This window comes from Dysidea avara, chromosome 1 (assembly GCF_963678975.1).
Source record: "Dysidea avara chromosome 1, odDysAvar1.4, whole genome shotgun sequence".
Lineage (NCBI taxonomy): Eukaryota > Metazoa > Porifera > Demospongiae > Dictyoceratida > Dysideidae > Dysidea > Dysidea avara.
In genome coordinates, this window is record NC_089272.1 from 16,206,283 (window position 1) to 16,231,195 (window position 24,913).

At 37.0% G+C, this 24,913-nt stretch overlaps 1 protein-coding gene across 2 annotated transcripts; it reads left to right on the top strand.

The window, feature by feature from the left end:
* The first annotated feature begins 11,180 nt into the window (after nt 1-11,180).
* On the top strand, nt 11,181-24,844 carry LOC136248782 (nucleotide-binding oligomerization domain-containing protein 2-like). 2 transcript variants are annotated; one of them, XM_066040595.1, is made up of 4 exons: nt 11,181-11,242; nt 20,296-20,435; nt 21,890-22,144; nt 22,197-24,844. In XM_066040595.1, exons 2-4 carry the CDS (start codon nt 20,381-20,383, stop codon nt 24,533-24,535), a joined length of 2,649 nt encoding a protein of 882 aa, XP_065896667.1. In that variant the 5' UTR covers nt 11,181-11,242; nt 20,296-20,380; the 3' UTR covers nt 24,536-24,844. The 2 variants fall into 2 exon arrangements, with proteins under 2 accessions (XP_065896667.1, XP_065896660.1); XM_066040588.1 differs by lacking the exon at nt 11,181-11,242 and having other exon boundaries at nt 20,257-20,435.
* Nucleotides 24,845-24,913: the final 69 nt, after the last annotated feature.

Below are 24,913 nucleotides of genomic sequence, written 5' to 3' on the forward strand. Positions count from 1 at the left end.
TAAATAACTCTACACCTCAAAACCTAGATGAAAACTGGATGTTCTTTGTACAAAACCTACAACAAATCATTAAGGATCATACTCCTACCAAAGTATTAAGCACAAAGACTCATTTACCATGGATGTCTACTACCTTAAAGCGATTAATACGAAAAAAGCAAAGAGTATACAACCGAGCCCGGCACCACCATCGTGAAAACGATTGGTTAGAATATAAATCATTACAGAAGGAGGTGGATCATAAACTTAAACATCAACACAAATCTTATGTAACAAACCTGATTTCAGCATCCAACAATAAAAAGTCATTGTGGCATTACTTAAAAACTCGAAAACAAGGAAACTGTGGCATTAGCACTTTAAAAGATCCACAAAGTAGCCATACCGTGACAGATCCATTCGATAAAGCCAACATCTTAAACCAACATTTCAAATCTGTATTTACAACTGAGGATACCTCCACCATCCCTGATAAAGGTCCATCTCTATTTCCATCTTTGCCAATGTTTGAGATTACTGAGCAAGGAGTCTACAACTTAATATCCAACTGTGATTCATCCAATCTCCTGGACCAGATTCCATTCATCCATATGTACTGAAAACTACAGCAACCGAAATCTCTCCTATATTAACTCATATCTTTAAACAATCATTAGAGTCTGGTACTGTTCCATCAGAATGGAAACATGCCTATGTTACTCCAATATTTAAAAAAAGGCACAAAATCTGACCCAAGAAACTATCGTCCTATTTCACTCACATCTGTAGTCTGCAAAACAATGGAACATATTTTAGTAAGCCAAATTATGAAGCATTTAGAAGACCAAAACATCCTATCAGAAAACCAGTTTGGTTTCAGATCCAAACACTCCTGTGAGTCTCAACTATTTATTACCATTAATGATATTACTAAACACATGGACAACAACCACCAAGTTGATGCTGCAATACTAGACTTCTCCAAAGCATTCGATAAAGTAGCACATTCAAGACTCCTATACAAATTAGAATATTATGGAATTAGAGGAAACATGTTACATTGGCTGAAATCATTTCTCCACAGTCGAACACAACAAGTTGTAGTGGAAGGTTCCAAATCATCTATTTGTGAAGTGACATCTGGTGTCCCTCAGGGGTCTGTACTTGGACCTGTACTGTTCTTAATTTATATCAATGACATTGCTATGAACATCAAAAGTGAAATACGACTGTTTGCAGATGATATATTACTCTACAAAGTTATAGCAACACCAAATGACCATCACATTCTGCAGAATGATCTAAATTCTTTAACCAAATGGGCAAGCGACTGGCTGATGGAGTTCAATTTTCCTAAATGTAACATTTTACAAATAACATTACATCACAACAAAAGTAGCTTTACATACAAAATGTCCAACATCCCACTCAATACAGTATTGGAACATAACTATCTAGATATCCATCTTCATCACAGATTATCCTGGAACCCCCATATCAACTATATTTGCAGCAAGGCTAACCAACTTCTTGGCTTCCTAAAAAGGACCTTGCACACTGCACCAATAGAAATTAAAGACCACCTATACAAACAACTATTACTGCCATCCATTGAGTATTGTTCAGCCATCTGGGATCCCTACCACAATACAAGTATATACAAACTTGAAATGATCCAGCATCGGGCTGCTCGTTTTGTTCTAAACAAACCGTGGTTCAGATCTAGTGAGCAACAACACGACAGTATAACAGATATGCTGACATACCTTGAATGGCCTAGTCTCCAAGACAGAAGGACAATGACTCGACTTATTTTGCTATTTAAAATTTTGAGAAGGTTAATAGTCATACCTGATCGTTGTATACCTCTATCAGTTCCAGTATCATATACTCGTTCCAACCACTCCCTCAAGCTATTTCACTTACCAACAAGAATTGATGTTTACAAATACTCTTTCTTACCACGAACAATTATTCAATGGAACCAACTACCTATCTCTGATATTGACAAGATTGACATTGACACTTTTAAGAACAATCTGGTTGGTATTGTGTGTAATTGTATTGAACATTAGCGTGTTGCCCCTGGTGGGCTTTGCTAATTAATAATAATAATAATTGTTGTTGAAACCATCATAATAAATGAGACATGTATATACATTCAGTAACCCTCGGTCACATGCGACCACAAGGCTGGTGATCAAGTGATACCAACGTGGGCATGGCAAGGGAGAAAAGTAATTACAATTACAAACAAAAACCACAATTACAAAACAAAACAAAATATTAAATTACAAGTATATTATCACAACCACTCTCGGCAATCCCTTGCCATAAAAATCCTCTGGGATGCAGTCATACAAACCTTCGAGGCATCATCCAGCATCCGTCGAACCAGTGACCTTGTGATATTGATGTCCTTATCAATAAAATGTAGTACATTGTAAGTGTTAGTGACTGAAAATTGCTGGAAGTGACCTAAAACGCTGATCTCAAGAGTCTCATAAAAGTTGGTAACATTTAACCGATCTAGCTCTGATAGAATTTGGTGGTATTCAGCCTTATTTTGTTTGCGAGATCTAGCCTGCTCAAGATGGTGGGCACTGTCCAATGGACATGTCAGTTCAAATAAAAGTATACTAGAAGTGACGGTATTATGGATAAAAATGTCTGGTCTAAAGGGGGTCACAATCACATTAGGTGGAAGTGTAGATGGGGGTGACTCACTGGCTCGCAAGTTAGGAAGGTCAGCATAAACCCGGATATAGGGCAAGTCGATGTAAACCCTGATGAAACTGTCGACCAAAGACTGAATGACTAAATCATGTCGATAAGTGTACCTTTCCTGAGATAACGCAACCGGGCAGCCCCCCAAGACATGAGCAGTAGTCGGACGTGAGGAATCACAAAGTACACATTTTGCATGACATTGTATATTCCACCTTCGCAAATTCATGGCAGTTGGCAGAGTGTCAGAAGCCGCCCGCAAAAGAAATGACAGCTGACCAGGATGCATACTGGATAGTAATCGGTTCCAAGTTCGACAAGAGGTCTCAAGCTAGGCAGAGTCCGCAAACTTGCACTGAACAGAAAGTGTTTGAAGATGATCCTCAGAGGTAGATTTAACCTCACTGAGTAGCTGAGTCTTAGCTGTCACATACAATGATCTCGCAGTAGGTAATGAAGAGAGTTGCTTCCTGGCTGTAGATAGGATGGAATAATCACAATCCTGAAATTGCAGAAATTCTTGCCCTAAAATTAATGTAGATGCACGCCTAGCTCTTGGAGCTTAGGGTCTAAGGAAGCACTGATACATGACAACAAGCTAATCTTGGCCTCCCTTGTAACATTAGATACACTTGGGCAGCATATCCCCGGGTAATAAAGGACTACACGTGTTGCACTTCTTGGTAATCAATTTTTTCATGTCCGTAAATTCCAGTATATTACTACAGTTCCTTTGCTTATTATAGTCATGCGGCTGTCTTGCACGAGGTGTTCCACCTGTCTTGGTCGATTATTGGGTCGTAGTATTGGGATAATTATCGTAGCCTTATTGCCCGAGTGGCTATACCATCTTCGCAGCGCCTTGTTTATATCGATACTGAGCTATCTCTTGAGCTCAGTGAGGAGGCATTTGTAGCTACTTCGCCGGACAAATCGAGTGTCAAACTCAGGCCTGGTCAAACTAGCTCAGTTTCAGTGTGATCCCTGGCTCAGATCCTCGTACCTAAGGTGAGTGTACACTACTATAACTATGCAGTGATATGGGTCACAGTAAGAGTAGCAGGTTTGATCTACACAGTAATATTCACTGATCCTTAAATAATTTGGTTGAGAAGGCCACATATAAGTCAGTAAAATCTGTATTAAAGTACGTAGCTAGTCACCAAGATTGAAATTTTATAAAGAAAAATGGATCTCACCCCTCACATGTCTGTAATAAATTCATACCACTATAGCTAATGCAAAATCACTGAGGTTTGTTATGGGCTCATGCTGTTTCTGGCATGTTGCTCAATGTTGCTATACATTGCTTTAGCTAAGGATTTAGCTATCTATAACTATATACCATGACTAAGCACATCCTTGAGCACATCAGTCCTCAACTCGTCCCCAGGTCCAAACACCTCTAGATTAGCTACCATGCAGCAAGATCTCACCAATATTAACATCCATGCATCACATGAAATGCTTAGCTGTAGAATCATGATGTGCAGTACTAAGTCACATCCCAGTGCACAAAGACAATATGTATATATAATACAAGAGAATTGGTATAAGTATACCGAGGATCTTGGACTACTGATATTCTGTGTCAGTGGCCTGCATGTAACCCAAAACATTGGAAACTCATAGCAAAATAAATTAATTACGTACATTCACACTAATAATATGTTTAACTCTATCATGCCAGCGAGTAAGGCATCCATACACACACACGCTGTGACATAGTTGAACAGATTCTACTTCTTTTACTCATCTGGTATAATTGAATATACTCAAAGTGAAAGATAACAGAAGATGGAGCAGCAATCTACCGGTTTAGAAGTTGATATACTTGCACTGATGGAGAAATGATTACCCAGTTAAGTCATGAATTGTTTCATCAGAACAGCAGGATTTGATGAGCTTGAAGTAGTAGCATCTATGGACATAACTGATGATGCATGAGGAAAACAGTATAAGTAAATATATTGAGAAAAGACACAGAAGTAACCCAGAAATGTTACTACCATGCTGCACACCAGAGTCTGTGAATTCACTGCTTTTCAAGTTTTTACCACCATGCTAGGGAGAGCATCAACATGGATCCCTGTAAATGTTTATTGCATACGTAGAGGACCAGATACTGGAGAGGCGATGGTTGCTTGTGATAATTGCAAGAAATGGTACCATGCTGAGTGCATAAGGGGGTGTTTTAAGGAGGTTAAAAAGAAGGATTGGTTTTGTTTAAGAAGCAATAACTCATAAAGAACTTGTAATCAATCATAAGGAACTCATTGCTCATAACTGAGGAACTTTTATTATGCATCTGTGTATATTAAATGAAGTTTTGACTTGAACTATATGTTTCTGTGACTAATCATGTATATACAGCTGTTGATACTTATGTCCATGGCTCTAATGTCACCTTATTTAGCTACACTGAGTGGCTGAGCTGAGTGTATGACAATTGCACAAAATGTGTTTCAAGCATTCAATTTTATCAGAGAAAATTATATAATTATGCATAATTTTATATGCACGATTTAATATCACAGAACTGTAATGCATGCTTCACTACAGGCATGCACACATAATTTACATTTCAGATTCAGTATAATAATAAAATATACACATATCAAAAGTGCTAAAAATTCACATCTGTAAAGTCCATAAGACTTTATTTAACATGCGCCAACTCAAGTAGACTATAAAAGATCGAAAAAGAGATAGTTTTAGTGTGGTCAAATTAAACTTTGATATCAACTGCTAAATATACCAGTTTGCTCAAGTTGCAATTGATTCCACCATTGATATAACTTCTTTTTTTTTACAACCACAAAGATAATAATATAAAACACTTAAACAGTGGGCATAACTATATGCAGCTCCTGAACACAAGCAGTCTTGTTAATCAGCTAGCAAGAATTATCTGCATGAATGTAAAAAAATGTACATGGAAACATAGCTAACATGATGGTTTTAATTGAATATACATCCTTATAAAATATTTGATACATAAAGTACAATTGCAAAAGAGGTTGTCAGATACAAGAGGCTTAGAGAAGGCAAAATAAGCACAAACAATTAAGTATTTAAAAGTATTTCAAATCTTATGTCAAATCTTGAAATCTTTTCAAATCTCTGTTAAAATCTTAAATCTTCCTTAAGATTTCTCAAATCTTAAATCTAAGCACTGCATTACGGACCCCTCGATATTTTCCCTTCTGCTTTCTGCCATCAGATGTTTACGAAGTTCTAGATTTCAATTCTAAACATTGCTTTGGTCTATCTCTAACAACAAAGCCATACAATTTACTATCTAACCACACTTACATCATTCATGTAAATTATTTAGCCAATTTATTTGCTTTGTTTCTTTGTATCCACTGTTTACATTACTGTATTTTTGTAAAAATCTGTATAATATGAAGTAACTATCGATTGATCTTTTTCACTATAATTAATTCGCCTTTGTATATGCAATGCTAGCTTGGAAGTTCTGTACGTCTGCATACACTTGAAGAAATGAAAAAATTTCAGTGTACTTTAATTTGTAGCAAGAATATGCACCACCTTATTGTGATGGTAAGTATAACTCTGTTGACAGGAGACAACTGTTTAAAGCATGTGCTGTAGTAGGGCGGGATGGGGTGGAATTACATAATAAGCACTTTGCATCACTTTGCAATAATCGATGCTGAAAACTGATAGCAGTGGACAAAGTGTCAGCATGCAGAGGCAGCCCTGAAGAGAAATGATAATTGACCAGGATAAAATCCTGCAGGCCTCCAAATAAAGTCTATTTCCGGCCCGCATCTGAAGAAGAAAATAATCCAAGGCTAAGAAGTAGCAACGGATACCACAATTTTGTTTGTTTACTGCCAGTTCTAAAAGTTCTCACTACAAAAACAGAATTGATTTCCTTACCTTTAAGAGACTATGGAAAGGTATGGAAATGTCAGATTTCCACAATATTACCTTACCTTACCTTTCCTTTTGTCAGGAATGATCATATTTCCACAACTTTCCTGAAAAGATTCAGCCATCTTTTGTATCTTTCCTTACCACTTAAAGGCTAGGAAAGGTCATTTTTCCCAATAGTAAATGTAAGGAAATGTCACAATTAATGTCACATTTTTAACCCATTATATGGACCTTATACCTCTGATAAATATAGTTACTCTATCAAAAATAATAGTGCTGACTTGCTTTTTAATGCATCCTGTGTTGTTCACTCAGAAAACAATGATTAATCTATAAAAGCAAGAGTTCATAATATAAAGTAGTAAGAGAGTGTGTCCAATAGGAGTACACTCCACTGGGTGAGGTAGAATATCAAAACTTTGTCTATAGTGTGCAAGGGTTTCCCATGTTCAACACTACTCAACACTATCAACAGTTCACTATCGCCAGTAAAAGTGTTTCTACAGGGTACATTGGTAGTAGGACACTCTCCCTTAGTACTATATGAACTCTTTGATAAAAGCATATGAGAAGTTGCTGCTAAAATACAACTCCCCTTGTTGTGTCTGTTGATGGGGTACTGGAACTTGTAGTTTTGATTCAGGTCATAGCTACATTATAAATTTTCTCATGTGGTAGAAACTAGAAATCTTGGCAAGAGTATTTTTTAAGTCATCCTTAGTCTACTGCACTCAGTGTTTCAATTCTGCATTTCATTGATCGTCACATTCTATTATTGATATGGCTCCATATCTGTTTCTCACACACTTTACAGATTTCCTTAGTTTCATAACCTCCTTTTAACTTAGGCCAGCTGCTTTTCCTCTTTCTAATTGCAACATCAGCTATAATAAAAATGAAACCACAATAGTGATTATCAGCTCATTCAGCAGAAACAACTAATGCATAATGTAACAAGACTTGCCTTGTCTTGTATTAATTGATTGGAAGTTTCTTGCTTGACATCAGGAGGTAAACCATTACTAAGAAAACAATCCCACAATTAACATTTCGTTACTAATGACAACTGAACCCACAATCGATCCTTTGTTATTTCGATCCACTGCTTTGATCACCATAGATGCCGCTAATAAAATATTCAGCGATGGTAAGCTACAAGCTTCGTTTTAAAAATTGTTCCGTTCCGTGTTTCCGTGGTTTAGCCCCTAATTCCGTTCCGCCTCGTTTCCGTTCCGTCGATTAGACCCCACCTTTATGTTACGCAAAACATGTGTGGCGCAAGCTAAAATGTTATTAAGCTGTTTGCTATGGTTGTGTCCAGGTAAATAATGGGTTGAAAAGCTGCCAATCCATGCAATAATGGAATAATGTAAATGGACTGCCCGCCCGTATGCAAATAGTGGTATGCCTCAGCCTGGTGGACGGGAAAACATAGAATTGTTTTGGAGTGTCCTTATATTGAAAGGATAATTAAATATTTCAAGTAAAATATTTGCTCCACTACAACTGATAGTGTATATAAGAGAGGACTGCCTATGGTACTAAATACCTTGGAAATCAATTGTACTAACTATGCGTCGTCGTTTTGTTGGTTGTAGCGAGGGTGAGAATCGGAAGTTGAAATATTTGGACCCTGTTACAGTACATGCTCATCTAGAGTGGAATAAAATATTTCAGAGGGGTCAGAGAAAAAGTGTATCGGGGTCCACTTTTTGTGGGTCTAAATATATCGTTACAGGCCTTATATAAAGAAAATTGACCATGCAAACAGCGGCGGAGGAAGTAGTTGATATGAGGGGGGGGCTCCGCTGAGCTGACCCAGACTTATTTCTATAGTTCGGTAAGGTGAGACCAAAAAAAAAAAAAAAAAAAAAAAAAAGGTCACAACCAACTGACAAGAATTTTCCACCTCACCAGCTACCATTTCTAGCTAATAAACTACATAAAAATCCTTACATAGCTCACTACACACTGACTACTTTATTAGAGTGACTGCTCTATTAGAGTATCTCGATCTTTATCGAAAGATAATTTCGGTGTGATATCATTCTGAGGGGGGACTTAGCCCCCCCTCAGCAGACCGAAGGGGGCTTTAGCCCCCTAGCCCCCCCCTTTCCGCCGCCTATGCATGCAAAGGGAATGCCGAAGAGCATTTAGGAAATACATGTTTAACACCATATATGACCCAAATCAAAATGGCAAGAAGAAACGGCTGTTTCGACATATCAAATCAATACGAACAGATTATTGTGGCTTGGGAGCACTGCACAAGAATGGCACCAACTATACTGACAATCAGATGAAATCTGAGATTCTTAATGAACAATTTTCGTCAGTGTTTACTAGGGATGATGGTTCAGAGTTGCCACACATGGGAGATAGTCCATATCAAGATATTCCTTTTGTTGAATTTGATTTATCTGGTATTACCACCTTACTAAATGATCTCGATCCCACCAAGTCTTCAGGTCCTGACTGCATCCCTACCAAATTACTGAAAGTTCTAGCAACTGAGGTATCTCCTTGTCTCCAGCTACTTTTTTCTGCCTCCTTAAATCAATGTACAGTACCACCAGAATGGAAAAAAGCATTAGTTTGCCCACTGTTCAAAAAAGGAAACAGAAAGGATCCATCAAATTATCGGCCAGTGTCTCTTACTAGCGTATGTAGTAAAGTCATGGAACATATTATATACAGCAATATCATGTCACACATAGAATCAAAAAATATCTTGTCAGGAATGCAATTTGGATTTCGGAAACGTCGTTCTGCTGAGTTACAGTTATTGCAAACAATCCATGATCTAGCTTACAAATTAAATCAAAAAAGCCAAACAGACATGATTTTACTTGATTTCAGTAAAGCTTTTGACAAATCATCACACCATCACTTCCTTCTAAAATTGAACTATTATGGAGTTAGAGGTAATATACTAAACTGGATCACATCTTTTCTGACTGGATGTACACAGAGTGTTGTGTGCGGTGGATGCACCTCCACCCCCTGTAATGTTTTAAGTGGTGTCCCACAAGGCTCTGTACTAGGTCCTCTGTTATTTCTTATATACATAAATGAAGGAATTAAGTTCTATTTGTTGCTTATATGCTGATGACTACATACTATATAGGAGAATTGACAGTTTTACAGATGTTAGAGCCTTGCAAGACGATCTGCAACTTTTGGAACTATGGGAGAAAAAGTGGAAAATGTCTTTCAACATCGTTAAATGTATGGTTATATCAATAACTCTTAAACAAACCCCAATACATGCTAATTACATCCTTCATGGAAAACAACTCACTATGGTCGAGTGTGCCAAATACCTGGGGGTATCAAATGACTCCAAGCTATCTTTTAACCAGCACGTGGACAATGCGTGCAAAAAGGCAAACTCTGTATTAAGTTTTGTAAGGAGAAATTTTGTGAACTGCTCACGTAAAATCAAAGAAGATCTGTATCTTACATAGACTATGTCAAATCCACTTTGGAATATGCAGCTACAGCTTGGGCACCTTATACAGACAGTCAATTAACAAACTGGAGTCTGTACAAAGACGAGCAGCTCGTTTTGTGATGCATGATTACTACCAAACTAGCAGTGTATCAAACATGTTATTACGTCTTAATTGAAATACCATGGAAACACACTTCAAACATCTAAGACTTCAAATGTTGTACAAAATTATTCATAGTATCGTGGATGTCTCACTACCCAACTATATAACACATAGAACAAGGCATACCAAGGGCAGTGACCTTAAATTTATACAGCCAGACACAGCTATTGACGCATACAAGTACAGCTTCTTTCCTACATCAATTCGATTATGGAACAATCTATCTATAGAAACTATAAATTGTAACAATTTAGATACTTTTAAGGAACATTTAAATAGCACTAGATTGTAACTTAGCCTAAATTATTACACCTATTGTAACATACTCACTTATGTGAGTTCTACAATTATTACCTATAATAATAATAATAAATTTTCAAGAAAAATTTAGATACCATACAAGTAAGAGCAGCTACAAGGCTATAAACCATTTCAGCATTGCCAAAATAAACTTTTATTCACAATTTTCCCGGAAGTTACCAGCACTCTTTGCCATCACCCTATGTTAGAAGTGCTAGACAAACACTGGTATTAATTCATAATTAATTAGCTGGAGCCACCAGACCATATATAATGCATTGCTAGACTGGAAGAAACCTCTTGAGTGCTAATAAACTGATTTGTCTGGAATATTTTAACCTTTAATACTCTTATTTACCTGCAATTTTATTTTATAAAGGAAGCCTTTCACTTCAATTGATAATAATAATAATAATAATAATAATGCTTTACAGAATAGGAATTCTGAGGGTCTACCAGTGACCTACACTGATAGCCTAACATACACTATAACTATACACTAACATGATATTGAAGCTATGAAGTCTATATCAGATGAATATCATTATTATTCAACGCCATGAAAGGATACTGCAGCCTAAAATTAAATAGGTGTGGCCCTAAGATTGTTTATAAATTGATAAAATTCCCATTTGGCTCAAATAAAATGACCTTTGAGCACCGCCAGAGTTGCAGCCGATTGTACCTACATTGAAAAGACGCATTTAAAATCGGTAAGTATACATACTGCACTTACGCAATCATACAACATTACAGCATAGCTATGTACGTAGCTACACAATAAAATACACCAAGGGCTAAATAATAACGCAGTGGGGTACTTGTAGCGATGGCACGTAATATTTACTACGCGTGGCAATGGCTATTATTTGCAACGCATGGCCGTGTAGCATTCACCGTTTGTAAAAAGCGCGGCAATTAAATAACCGTATATGCATGTAATTACCAGGGGCCATGATATCAAACTTACCGTACCTTTTACACGGATTCATTCATGTATACAAGTTTGCCAGAAGTCATGACTACAAATTGACAGTACCACTTTCAAGGATAGATTCATACACGTTTAGTTACTTTCCATCTACTATAACATTATAAACAAACTACCCAATGTAAACTGCCAACGCTACTACAACTTAATGTGTTTTCTGACTCAATAACTCAATGATTGCAATTTGATTTAATTGTTGTATCTCAAATTGCACTTATACTCGCTTGCGAGGTTCTGCAATTACAATAATAATAACAATAAATTAGTTAATAAATAATCACGTGATTTCGAGTTGGTTGTTTTGTGGAGCTGGGTTAACGCTTCCATCTACCTTTAATTAGCCGCGTATTATTATTCTGGCAGTGTTCCCTGTGATTGTGGGTTACGTTTCTGTCATTACACCGATAATTGATGATTTACGGCGTGATTTTCTGCTGTTACTGTGTGAACATTAATTAGAATTGTTGATGATGAAGCGTCATAAGTTTGGACGAAACAAGAGAATACTTGCTCGATTTACATGACATTAAATATTTTCATCTGCAAAGGCTTGCTCTACTGGAGCAGAATAACAGTTTAGATCTCACTAATGATATACGTATATCAATGGCGGATCCAGGATTGGGCATTTGGGGCAAATGCCCCCCCCCCCCCCCCCCCCCCCCCCCTTTGTGGAGGAGCCATAGCTACTTCTTTGATTGAAATACTACACCTTGTCAGTCCATGATCAATAGTATCTATATAACTTATATAATATCCATATATTACTACTATATACTTAAAACAAAACTTAAAGCAACTGTCAAACTGTCACCCAGCACCTTCGTGCGTACTAAGCGCCTCTAATGATAATTATTGTATTGCTGGTTCTAAAGAAATTCTAACCTTTTAAGACTTCACAAAGGCCAAAATAGCAATAATACAATACTAAGAGGTGATTATTTGCTGCTTCTATTATGCAAGAGAATTTGCTCTCCCCAACCACCTACAACTTAGCCTGTTTGTGCCCCTCCCCTTGCCAGCTCCTGGATCCGCCCCTGTATATATATATATGTTATGTAGGGATTTTCTAGCCTGAGGATAATGCGAATCCTTGAATACCAATGGCGGATCCAGGATAGGGAATTTGAGGCAAATTTCCCCCCTCCTCACATTTTGGAGGAATCATACTTCTGATTAAAATACTAAACTTTATGTCAGGGTTAGATCCATTAACTCATGAAAACGATATGTACATTTTAGTAATATTTATTACAAATTCACTTGAAATCAAAGCAAACCAAAGTCAAACTAGCTGTGCAATTGCCCCAACACCTTCATGTGTACTAAGCGCCTCTAAAAACAATTATCGTATTGCTGTTGTTTAAGACATTCATAACCTTTTGCACAGCATTTAAGACACCACAACCATCTGCAAAAACCAAAATGTTAAAAATCAACAGTGAGACGCTACTATAAGTGGTGATTATTTGCTGCTTCAAAAATGCAGTAACTAACAAGAGAATCTGGCCTTCGCCAAGACTCTAACCACCTACAACTTAGCCTGTTTGTGCCCCTTCCCTTGCCAGCTCCTGGATCCATCCCTGAATACTCTATGTAACAGTCCAAGTGACTTGTAGGCTTTAGAGGAAATCATTTCATAATACTTTCTCCATGACAATGAGTTAGTGAAAATAATCCCTAGGTCTTTGCAACTGGGTGATCCATTGATTATGTGGTCATTTATTATGTACTGAGAGTTGAATTTGCGATGAAAGCTCATGAATACAAATGTAGAGAGGTTAAATGACAGATGATTGTTACTAGTCCAATTATAGAAAGAGTTAAGGTCTTTTTGAAGCTGCTGTATGTCCAGTATGGAAATGATTTGCCGAAAGCACTTTGTATCATCTGCAAATTCAAGTAGTTGAGATATGATGGTAGATGGCAGATCATTTATAAAGATCAGGAAAAGCAAAGGACCTAGAATGCTTCTTGTGGAACACCAGAGATTACAGGTAGGCAATCTGACAGGCGGTTTTCAACAGAGACACACTGGGATCTGTTACTTAAATAGCTGTTAAACCAATTCCATAGAGTACCTGTGATTCCTATGTTCCATAATTTAACCAATAATTCATTGTGTGGCACACTATCAAAGGCTTTGCGGACGTCAGTGTAGATAATGTCTATTTCTTCCCTTGAAGTGATTAGCTGATGAAAGTAGATGAGAAGTTGTTGTTGAGTTGAAGCATTACTTTGAAAACCAAATTGATGTGGAGTGATGGAGGGAGCTATTGTATCTATTACTTTGTCATAAACTAATCTTTCTAGCACTTTAGAGAAGACACAAAGGAGTGAAATTAGTTGTAGTTGGCAACAGAAGTTTTGTTTCCAGATTCGAACACAGGGATTATTTTGTGTGCCTTCCATTCAGAGGGTAAGTTTTCGCTATGTAAGCTGGTTGTGAAAAGGTGATGGATGGGTAAAGCAAGGGCAAAAGCACAGTTCTTTAAGATGGCAGGTGCGATGTTGTCAATTCCTCTAGCATTGTCCAGGTTGAGGGTGTTGAGAGCATCTATCACTTCTTGCTCTGTGAAGTAAATCGAGCCCAGATGATTTACAGGAACAGTTAGATGAGTTGCATCAAGTAGACAGTATTGATGTAGCATGTGTTATGGATAGGAACATTTTGACAAAGGAGAGGGAAAAGGTGGAAAAATATATGGATTTAACAATTGAGCTTCAGCAGATATGGGGTACTACTATTTTAGTAGCTAAATCGGATGGCTACAGGCTCGAGGCTACCTAGGTCTAGTCATGGATTTTTCTCCCTTTTTCTGCAACTTTTCAAACACACCTTATGTAGCTAATGTCTTTGAGCAGGCTGTAGTACCAGGTGTCCTACAGACCTTCAGCACTTGTGCTGTAAAGCATTAATAAAAAAACATTTTTTGGAGCACTTGGGACAATGTCCAGCACTCTCTTTACGCACATGGCCAGCTTACTAGTGAAAGACGTTTATGTCCACCAGCTACAGAAGACTGTTATGTTGAGAACAGCTGCAATCATCAGAAGACATCTAAGTCTGCCGGGTTCAAGTTGAACTTGAGACTGAACTCTGGCTTATATCCCACTGATTATTGTATGCATATGGTGTTAATAGCAATAATAATAATAATTGCAGGTATTGTGGAACTCCAATATTGAGGTAGTACCATTAGTTTTTGGTACTCTGGGTGTTCTACATGAAAAGATAGTCACAAATTTTAACCTGCTCCAGTTAACAGAAGTTAGTGTTCACCAATTACAGAAGACAGTGCTGCTTAAGACTGATATAATGCTGAGGAAACATCTCTCACTCTAAAGTTCAAGTTGAACTCGAGTGATATTGATTTAAATCTCCTGTTTGTATGCTTTAAAGTATATTATATGGTGTTAATAATAATAATTTTTGAGCTACTTCTATTTTAAGACGATACATGAACATTTGACTTTATTTTTGGTTTTGTCCTAAGTTCTTGGTTAGAACTACGCACTACATATCTGAACATATACCAGCATGTTATGTATAACTTTTTGCTGAGTTTGATTAAATAATAATAATAATAACAATAAAGAAATGGAAGGACTTGTATTTGCAGCCCAAGAGCAGGCCTTATCCATAAATACTGTAAAAGCTCATATCTACAAAACCCCATGCTCAACTAGATGATGGCTTTGTGATTCTTTTGATGAGACCATTGACTACCTTGTAAGTTGTTGTTCCTTTTTAGCACAAAAGGAATATAAGAGCTGGCATGATCGTGTTGCTTCTCATGTTCACTGGATGCTAGCAAAGCAAGCTGGATTCCCTGTGCAAGATCCTTGGTGGAAACATTGTCCTCCACGAGTTTGTAAAAACAATGTCTGTAAATTGTTGTGGGAATATTTCCATTGTAACTGACACCTCATTGCAACACTATAAAAAATTACATGATTTGAGTTATAATTTTTTCTATTAGCCAATGATTGATTTGTGTGACTGCTAAGGGGTGGGAAAGAACAATCATTAAGTTTTGATGGGGTAGTGCGGTTATTATCAGTGCATAAGGGTAGGTCTAAATAATGAGATAAGGGATTTATTGGAGACTTAGCACCAATGGTATGGAATCAGGTTAGATGTGAGTCTATTGTTTCTGATTCAACAGTTGATCATGAACTGGCTGAAGATTCATTGGTTGCACACTTGAGTGTTCAGGGTGTTTGGTCACCTCAAGCTGAGGTGTTGTTTGATGTCTGTGTGGTAGAAACTGAAGTTCAGTCTTATCTGACTCACACACCAAAGTCAGTACTCTTTGGAGCTGAAATTGAAAAGAAGCAAAAATATTCTGCTGCTCGTCTAGCAAGCCAAGCTCACTTTACACTTTTGTGTTGTTCTGTGGATAGTGTGAAACATCCTCCTCTATTAGAAGACTTCCAAGTGGCATTGTTGCTTGATGAAATAGAAGCTACAATGATGTTGTCTCATGGATGAGAACAAGGTTGGGGTTTGCTTTCGTGAGGGCTACTGTGTTGTGTCTGCATGGATCATGGACTGGTTGGAGATGTCTGGGTTTTGAGAAATGGTGCTGCTGTAGACAGTAACAATTAATTTTGTTTTAAATGTTTTACCTAGCTTTCCTATCTATTTTGTCTTTGCTAATGATGTTGTGTTTGTTATTTATTGTTAAACAATAGCAATGTGACCCAATTTTGGAAAACCATCCTTTTTGGCACATCAGTCAATTTTCTCCTTTGTAGCTAAAATGAGGCACTGGGTGTTTATCTATCTTGTGTCAAAAGTTCAGCTTGATATCTTGAAGGGTTCCTGAGATATAATCAATTTACTGTCTAATACATTACAAAGTAACTTTTCATATTAATGCATTGAATTCTGTGAGTGATGAAGCATGACCAGGGGCGTAGCTAGCCAGAAGGTGATGGAGGGGCAGGCATACCCCCCACGAAACACTCAAAATCATTCATAATTGCAAAAAAGGCTAATGACCCAATGGTGGGCTAGCCAACATACGGTGTTGTATTATTACAGCTTAAATAACTAGCTACGTAACCATTTCAGTACTGACTGCTTCCAATCGAGGTAGCTATATTCGTCGAGCATCATCGCACGTGCCACAACTGTACTCCAACAAATTCATCCACAGTCCGGTAGAGCTAATACTTTAGTGCAAATACAGGTTACTTTACGTTAGCCACAGCCTGTGCTGCAGTCCTAGCACACTGCTGACAGGATGACGTATTCACTCACTCCACTCAGGGAAATTCAAATGCCATGTATTGCACGAAATCCCACCTGTGTTGCTAGCAGAACTTGTAAGCTTGACTGATCCACCTGACTGACTGACAAAGTAAAAACAGACTGCACTGCCGTACGTACAAAGGTCCAGTGTGATCGACTCGATAAAATAAACTTGGTACATTTATTTAGCTAACACTTTATCACGTCGTAGACAGTAGGTTCGTAGCATCATCTGGTCTCCTTTGTCACTTGTGAGTTCTGACTCCTGCCGTGGAGAAGCGGGTCACTCTTTTTAGATTCAAAAATGTTCTATCACGCGAGTAATGTAGGCTAAATATAGAAGTATGTGTCTAATATTTTCGTTCGATGGATTCACGAGCGAGTTGAATGTTGTGTGTGCGCATTCACTAGCAACCCCTGGTGATACCGCGTAGTAGTGTACATAATTTACAGTCATTTGCGTGTCAGTTTAATACTGGTAAACTTGTGACGAAGGTTTTTAAAAAAATCATTTAGAGATGGGGGGGAAAATGCCCCCCCCCCCCTTGCCCCCCCTTAGCTACGCCTCTGAGCATGACAAATTGTGACAAATCACTTTGTTTACAAGTAATTCCATTCCTACTGTCTAAAAATATTATAAAGAGACTTCTGATAGTTAAATCAAGTGTTCTTGGTCCTATTCTTCAATTAAATGCCATGTATCATTGTCTAAGAATTAGTTTTAATCATTCTAGCACCTGAACAAATCACCCCATTTGTAAATTAATTGGTGTCCCACGCATGGTGAAATCACTACATGCCCTGATAAAATCATCCATATCTCCTAGCAGAAAAAAGCTTTGGGTGTGCAATTTCACAGGAAGAAAGCTTAATAGTTGGTTTATCCAAATATGTAAAAAAATTAATTTTAAAAAATTGCTGAAATTTTTAATTGAGTTTCCCTGAAAATTTTGCATGTGAATTGGGTCACATATTATTCTGTTACAATAATAATCACATGGTGATTTAATTTGCCATGCATTAGTTTCAATAGTAGGAGTGCAATTAATCCCGAATCGTATGGCCTTGTTTCTGTAATTGCACTGTAAAGTAGCCAAAAATAGCAGAATAACAGAAGCCTTTTAAGTGCACAAGAAAGTGATATAATGAATAGCCAATCAAATAAGCTGATAATAGAAGTCTTGTAAGTGCAACATATGTAGACATTTTGAGTAGCCAATCAGAATTGCTGACACGTGAAGCCTTTTAAGTCCAACAACAAATGATGTAATACAAAGAAGGATGATGCAATCACCTGGTAGAAGTAAATGGCCACATAGAACTGGATAGATGTGTACTACAAACCATGAAGGGTGGTCGCTATGTGATTAGTAGGCAATCACACGCATTTTCGTGCAATTATGGAATAATTGTACTCGTAACAGCCAAAATTGCACTCGGCTTCGCCTCATGCAATTTTGACTGTTACTCGTACAATTGTTCTCTAATTGCACTCAAATGTGTGTGATTACCTATACCAATAAAAAAGCTTTGCTGAAAACTGCTGGACTGCTGCATCAAATACTAAAATTAAATGTTCATCTTTGAACCTTTGTTAGGCTCTGATGATTGTTGCAATTAGGTATTTGCCAGAATTTCCTTTGCTTTGTTTTTCTGTGTGTATTTCAATAAAAATAATGATAATAATGTAATTTCCAGGTAGAGACTGTAGAGCACTTAATTTCAGGTTGTAGTCCATTGGCTGGTATGCGGCATGAGCAGTGACATGATAATGTAGCTACAGTAAGTATATTCATTCGCTATTGTGTAGTAAGTGTGGCATTCGTTGAGAACACATTTAGTGGAAGCACAGCCCCTTCTAGTATTGTGGAGAATGGCTCTGTTAAATTCCTCTGGCACTTTAATTTTTGTGGATCACTTTATATCAGATAGGTAGCCAGATATCATTGTCATTCACAAAGGTTCTTCATTCATCACAATGATCGACATATCTGTCCCTGCTCACAAACGCATTCAGCTAAGGAGGAGGAATTGCCTTCCAAGTATCAAGATATACAGATCAAGTAAGAAAGACTGTGGAGAAAGAAGGTAATAGTGGTTCCAGTAGTTATTGGAGCACTTCGCTCTGTTGTAAGAAGAGACTTTAGGGTTTTCTTGGAGATTTTGGATATCAGCACACTGAACATCTACCTTTTGCAAAAGACTGCTTTACTAGGAACCGCGACCATTCTACGCAAGATGCTTCAACTGTCAGGGTGTGGGTAGCACCTCAAGTTGTAACTAAACTTTTCACCAGTTCATGTAGTTACATTTTTCGATTAAATTAATAATAATAACAATAATATAGTAACAGAATTTTATTTTCCTACTTCATTAAACTATCAGAAATCTCTTTTAAAGTATTTTAGACTGCAGGAATAGAATTATTAATAAACATAGTGATTTGTCACCATTTATCACCCTTAATCTTTCACAGAACTCAATTAAAGTTAGTTTGTAGTGTACAGGACAGAAAATCAGCCATATGTCAGGAATGCTTAATGATATTAAGCTAAAAATTTAACAATAGCAGTACCTCATTTAAGTTATAAACAGAAAATTGACCAATGTGCCAAAAAGGTAGGTTTTCCAAGATCACGTCACAATTAACAAATGTGACCGAGCCTGCAAAAATAGGGCATGTGCGCACAAACTACACCTCATCAGGTCCGACTCAACAAACCACCAAAAAATATTCACAGGTAGAAAATATTCATGTAACTATTTCATGTAATTTATTTTTGTTGGTTGAGGCAACCGCAAAATATTCTTACTGTCAAATATTTCCTACTCTACGGTATGTGTATGTATTATTTTATGCATGTATGTATACGTATGTATACATGTATGTATGTCTGTCTGTCTGCATTGTATGTATGTATGTGTGTGTGTGTGTGTGTGTGTGTGTGTGTGTGTGTGTGTGTGTGTGTGTGTGTGTGTGTGTGTGTGTGTGTGTGTGTGTGTGTGTGTGTGTGTGTGTGTGTGTGTGTGTGTGTGTGTGTGTGTGTGTGTGTGTGTGTGTATGTATGTATGTATGTCTGTCTGTCTGTCTGTCTGTCTGTCTGCATTGTATGTATGTATGTATGTGTATGTACGTATGTATGTATGTATGTATGTATGTATGTATGTATGTATGTATGTATGTATGTATGTATGTATGTATGTATGCATGTATGTATGTATGTATGTATGTATATACGTATGTATGTATGTATGTATGTATGTATGTATGTATGTATGTATGTATGTATGTATGTATGTATGTATGTATGTATGTATGTATGTATGTATGTATGTATGTATGTATGTATATACATATGTATGTATGTATGTATGTATGTATGTATGTATGTATGTATGTACGTATGTGTGCATGTGTGCGTGCATGTGTGTGTGTGTGTTTGTGTGTGTATTTGTGTTTTTGTGTGTGCGTGTGCGTGTATGTACATATGTAAGTATGCATGTATTTTGTGTAGCATCAGCAGCACAGATTTTATCCTGAAGTTGTCCCTGTATATATTCACTCATCTAATCATAATCATTACTTTACACCCACACAACATGGCCAACCAGAGTGTGTCTGATGGAGTAGAACAATTCAGGGAAACTGGAAAAGGTACATAATTCATATAGTGCAACCGGGCATAAACCTCCAAACTTATTTTACTTCCTCGCCCACGCATTTATTTTTATATGCCACTAGATACATTCTATAATGTTTTTATCCTTTCATGTGTTGCTTTGCTCATTAGTATTTCATATTTTTTGCTTTTTTGTGGTTATACATATTTGCAGTGTCTCAGAGTGTACTTTTATAAATTGTGGTTTTCAACAAATTTCACAGAAAAATCAGTAATCTGACTTTACGATGTCATAAAACAAAAACTAAAAAGAAATTTACAAAACCCCAGCTACAAATTTTAGGCAGGTCTATCTCCTTTCAGAAAATGATGAGTATATGTAAAAATTTTGAAGTATGTGAAACTAGATACATTTTTTCGAAACACTATGAAAATCACAAAAATCACCATAACTTACTTTTAAAACATTTTTTTTAAATCTGGCACTACAAACTGTCGGGCTTGATGAGACATTTCATCTACTAGAAAATTATTGAAAAACTCAAAAGTATATAAAACTAGATACGAAAAAACCAAAAACCATAAATATACCATTTGCAAGATAATTGTGGTTGTTGCCATGGTAACCTTTGTACAAATATGTACAGATACATGAGTATAACCATGTGCAAAAAACAGAATTAAGATGTGTGGTGTATGTCTCAAGTTATAACCAGAAACATGAAATTTAACTTTTTGGAAGTACATGCCCGGTTGCACTATAACTATATTAGGAGTAGAAAAATAGGGTGCAGATGGGAACAGACTGACACTTGAAGGAGTGGAGGAGAAACACCCCTTACTTAAAAAAGAGGAGGAGCATTGCCTCCTCATCTTTTCTGGCTAAAGTAAAGCAACTTTTGTACTTAATTTTAGTCATAGCCACTTTATTAGTAGGATTCATGCAAGATAATGTTTATCAGTACTGTACATTACAATATCAAGACACTCTAATATAGCAGTCACCTAACTACTGTAATAGAACATTCAGTGGAAATGTTATGAGGTTCTACTATGCAATTTATTCATTCTGTCTCCATTATAACAGATGTATCTTTACATCATCAAGTGCATGGGTCTATCTGAAATGTCTTCATTTACTGATGCATTTGTACTTGTACAGTATCTATTCTTAATGATAGTCATTTTCATAAAATTATAGGAGTATCTTATTTAAGTACATGTTTACCACTGGAAATGCTCTCGGATCCAATCTCAAATTGCTTAATGTTAAAACTTTTCGGTGGGGCAACCCCATGGTAATTTTCACACACCAAGGTACGTATTATATTGTTATTAATTACTCTGTAACTGACAGCCACACCACATAACTCCCCATCCCCTACTTTGAGTACTGTTCTCCACACTTGAACTACCTGTATACAGCATAGAATCAACACATGATACACAACCTTACAATTAATGATTGCCATTAATGAATTCTTTGCAGTTATCACCATGCCACAATTGAAGTATCTTCACCACATCACCCTACTATATGCTGCTAGATGGAGAGTGATAGGTACACAATTAGGTCTATGCAAAGGAACGCTTGACATTATAGAACATGATAACCATCACAAAGCTGAGGCTTGTTGTAATGCTGTGGTAAATAAATGGTTTGAAGTGGACCCCTATGCTACCTGGGAAAATCTATTAAAAGTTATTGAGTCACCAGAAGTGTCCAATAATCAACTTCATCAAGGTATAATGGGGTAGTACATGGTTTTTAATAAGTATAAATTCCACTTCTGTAGGTGCAAATGCAGTATCTTTATTGTCTGAAAGAGTGCGTCAAACAAGCATGCAAACATGTTTCTTCGTTGATGAAGATATTTGGCCACCTTATCCAAGGGAATTTACCCCATTACTTTTAATTTACCATCAAGATCAACATTCACTTAAACAATCTATGGAATCATCCCAACTGAAAGCAGGTGTCTATTATGACCACCGTTCTACAGAAAAAGTTTCCATGCTTCATCATCTAAATTGCCATGGATCACTGAATGAAGTTGTTAATGCTAGTAAGATGACTAAACAACTCACAGATATCTTAATCCCATTAGAAGAGGACAGTGATCCACAGTTTATTTTAGTTGAGGGGCCGCCTGGAATTGGGAAGTCCTTGTTATTGCGAGAAATTTTGCTTAAATGGAGCAAACAACAACTACTGCAAAAAATCAAGTTACTTCTTCTTTTGCAATTACGCGATCCTGATGTGCAGCATGTGTCATTCATTGATGGCTTTCTCAAGTTGTTTTGTAAAAGAGATAAGTATGGTACAGAAATTTCCAATGCAAGTAGTGACTACTTCCACAAGAATCATGGTAAAGGTCTTATATTTATTTTTGATGGTTTTGATGAATTCCCAGAAAACCTACAGAAAGATGGCTTGATAGCTGAAATTCTTAAACGTGAGGTTCTACCTCAATGTGGCATAGTAGTTTCATCTCGTCCACATGCCTCATCAAAACTCCGACAACTAGCTACTGTAAAAGTTAATATCTTGGGGTTTGCTGAAGAAGAACGAAAACAATACATTGAACAGTCACTGAAAGGACAGCCACATAAAATCCAAGAGCTTACCGAATATCTTGAGAGTCACCTAACAATTAATGGTCTTTGCTACATTCCTTTCATTATGGTGGCACTGCTTTACCTGTACAACAAAGGTATTCCCCTTCCCAGTAATCCAGTTGATTTGTACCACTGTTTTATCTGTCTCACTATCTGTCAATATCTTGCCAAATCTGGCCATCCTCTTGAAATGGACACCACTGATCTTAACAGCATCCCAAATCCTTGCAATACAATTATCAAACAGTTAGCAAAATTAGCCCTTGAAGCTCTACATAACAACAAGCTAACCTTTACCTTGGAGGAATTGAAAACAGCTTGTCCAGGCATAAAAGTTATTCCAGGAGCCATAAATGGCTTTGGAATACTGCAGGCTGTGCAGCAATTTGGTATTACCTCTACAACAACGACATTTAATTTCTTGCATTTCTCTATACAGGAGTTCTTGGCAGCTTATCATGTCACTCAGCTTCCAGCACACCAAGAGTTGAAAATACTTCAAGAATATTTCTGGAGTGATATTCATGCTAATATGTTTTGCATGTACACTAAACTCACCAAGGCACAACGACCAGCATTCAAACAATTCCTTCAACAAAAGCAACCTTCCTTTTTGCAGAATTTCAAGCATATTTTCTCTAGTGATATAGACCATTCTGTAGAAAATTTAGCCATTTCTGAAGAGTTTCTCAAGGATCAAATAAAATGTCTTCGCCTCTTCCATTGTTTCCATGACACTGGAAATGAACAGATTTGTCATTATATAAATGCAAAATCAAGCTGTTTTAGTAATAAAGTAATGAATCTTAGTTACACTAGCCTATATCCTTATGATTTGGAGTGTATCACACTCTTCCTTGCCAATTCACCCAACAAGGAGTGGAAGAAACTTAACCTGTGTTCCTGTCATGTTCAAGATCATGGTCTTCGTGTGTTGCATCGTGACCTGATGCAGGATGACATCACTATTAGAGAGCTCCATTTGTATGATAACAACCTTACAAAGTTGTCCTCCTCCTTCGTAAGTGACCTCACTATCCATTGCAGAGTTGAAGTGTTGGTGATTGAGGATAACAGTACCATTGGAGAGGACCCTGCGCTCTATAAAATGCTATCTGATCCCTCATCTAGACTAACTGAACTGCAAATGTACCGTACCAGTTTAACAACACATTCAGCTATTGTCTTGTTCACTGCATTAGCAAAGGGAAACAAACTGCAGTTGCTTGACATTACGCACAATAATATTACTGATAAAGCTTGTGAAGTCATTGCTACATTCTTGAAAGAAAATTCTTCTCTTCAAAGGCTTTGGATGTGGGCTAATAATATCAGTGCAGAAGCTGCTCAAAGTCTAGTACATACCCTCCAACAAAATAATGTATTACAAGGTCTAGGACTACCTAATTTCCAGAGCAATGTTAAGAAGAGGATTGGATCCCTACAAGAAGAAGTTAATACTAACAGAGGAAGTAGAGGGTGCCAAACTAAACTAAATATTCATTATGTACAGTAATTACTTTTTAGTTGTTTTAGTAATAGTTTTTGCGCTATATCATGAACTATCAGCAATGGGATCATAATAATTGCAGTGGAATCTTAATAGAGCGGTCACCTAAAACCACCTTAGAAAACAGACTTGTTTATGGAAAATGCATAAAACACATATTATCATTCACTGAACTCAGAAAAGCGGTTAGGGATGTGGAATTCCAAGATACTGTAATAGAACAGTCACCAATTCTAATAGAACAATAGTATTTCATTACTTTTAATGCTGTGTTTTATGTTGAATGAAGTAAGACTGTTTTATAAAGGTGATTTTCATTCCATATGATATTTTATGATGATTTTTGGACATGTCATTTTTAGTGGTGTGCGGCACTTTAGGAGG

Bases quoted from the DNA above. Each gene is read 5' to 3' on its own strand.
- LOC136248782 (XM_066040588.1), top strand. From the start codon at position 20,261: ATGTACATATGTAAGTATGCATGTATTTTGTGTAGCATCAGCAGCACA. The intron at 20,436-21,889 runs GTACATAATTCA...AATTCTTTGCAG, and splicing joins ATTCAGGGAAACTGGAAAAG to TTATCACCATGCCACAATTG. The intron at 22,145-22,196 runs GTATAATGGGGT...CCACTTCTGTAG, and splicing joins CAATAATCAACTTCATCAAG to GTGCAAATGCAGTATCTTTA.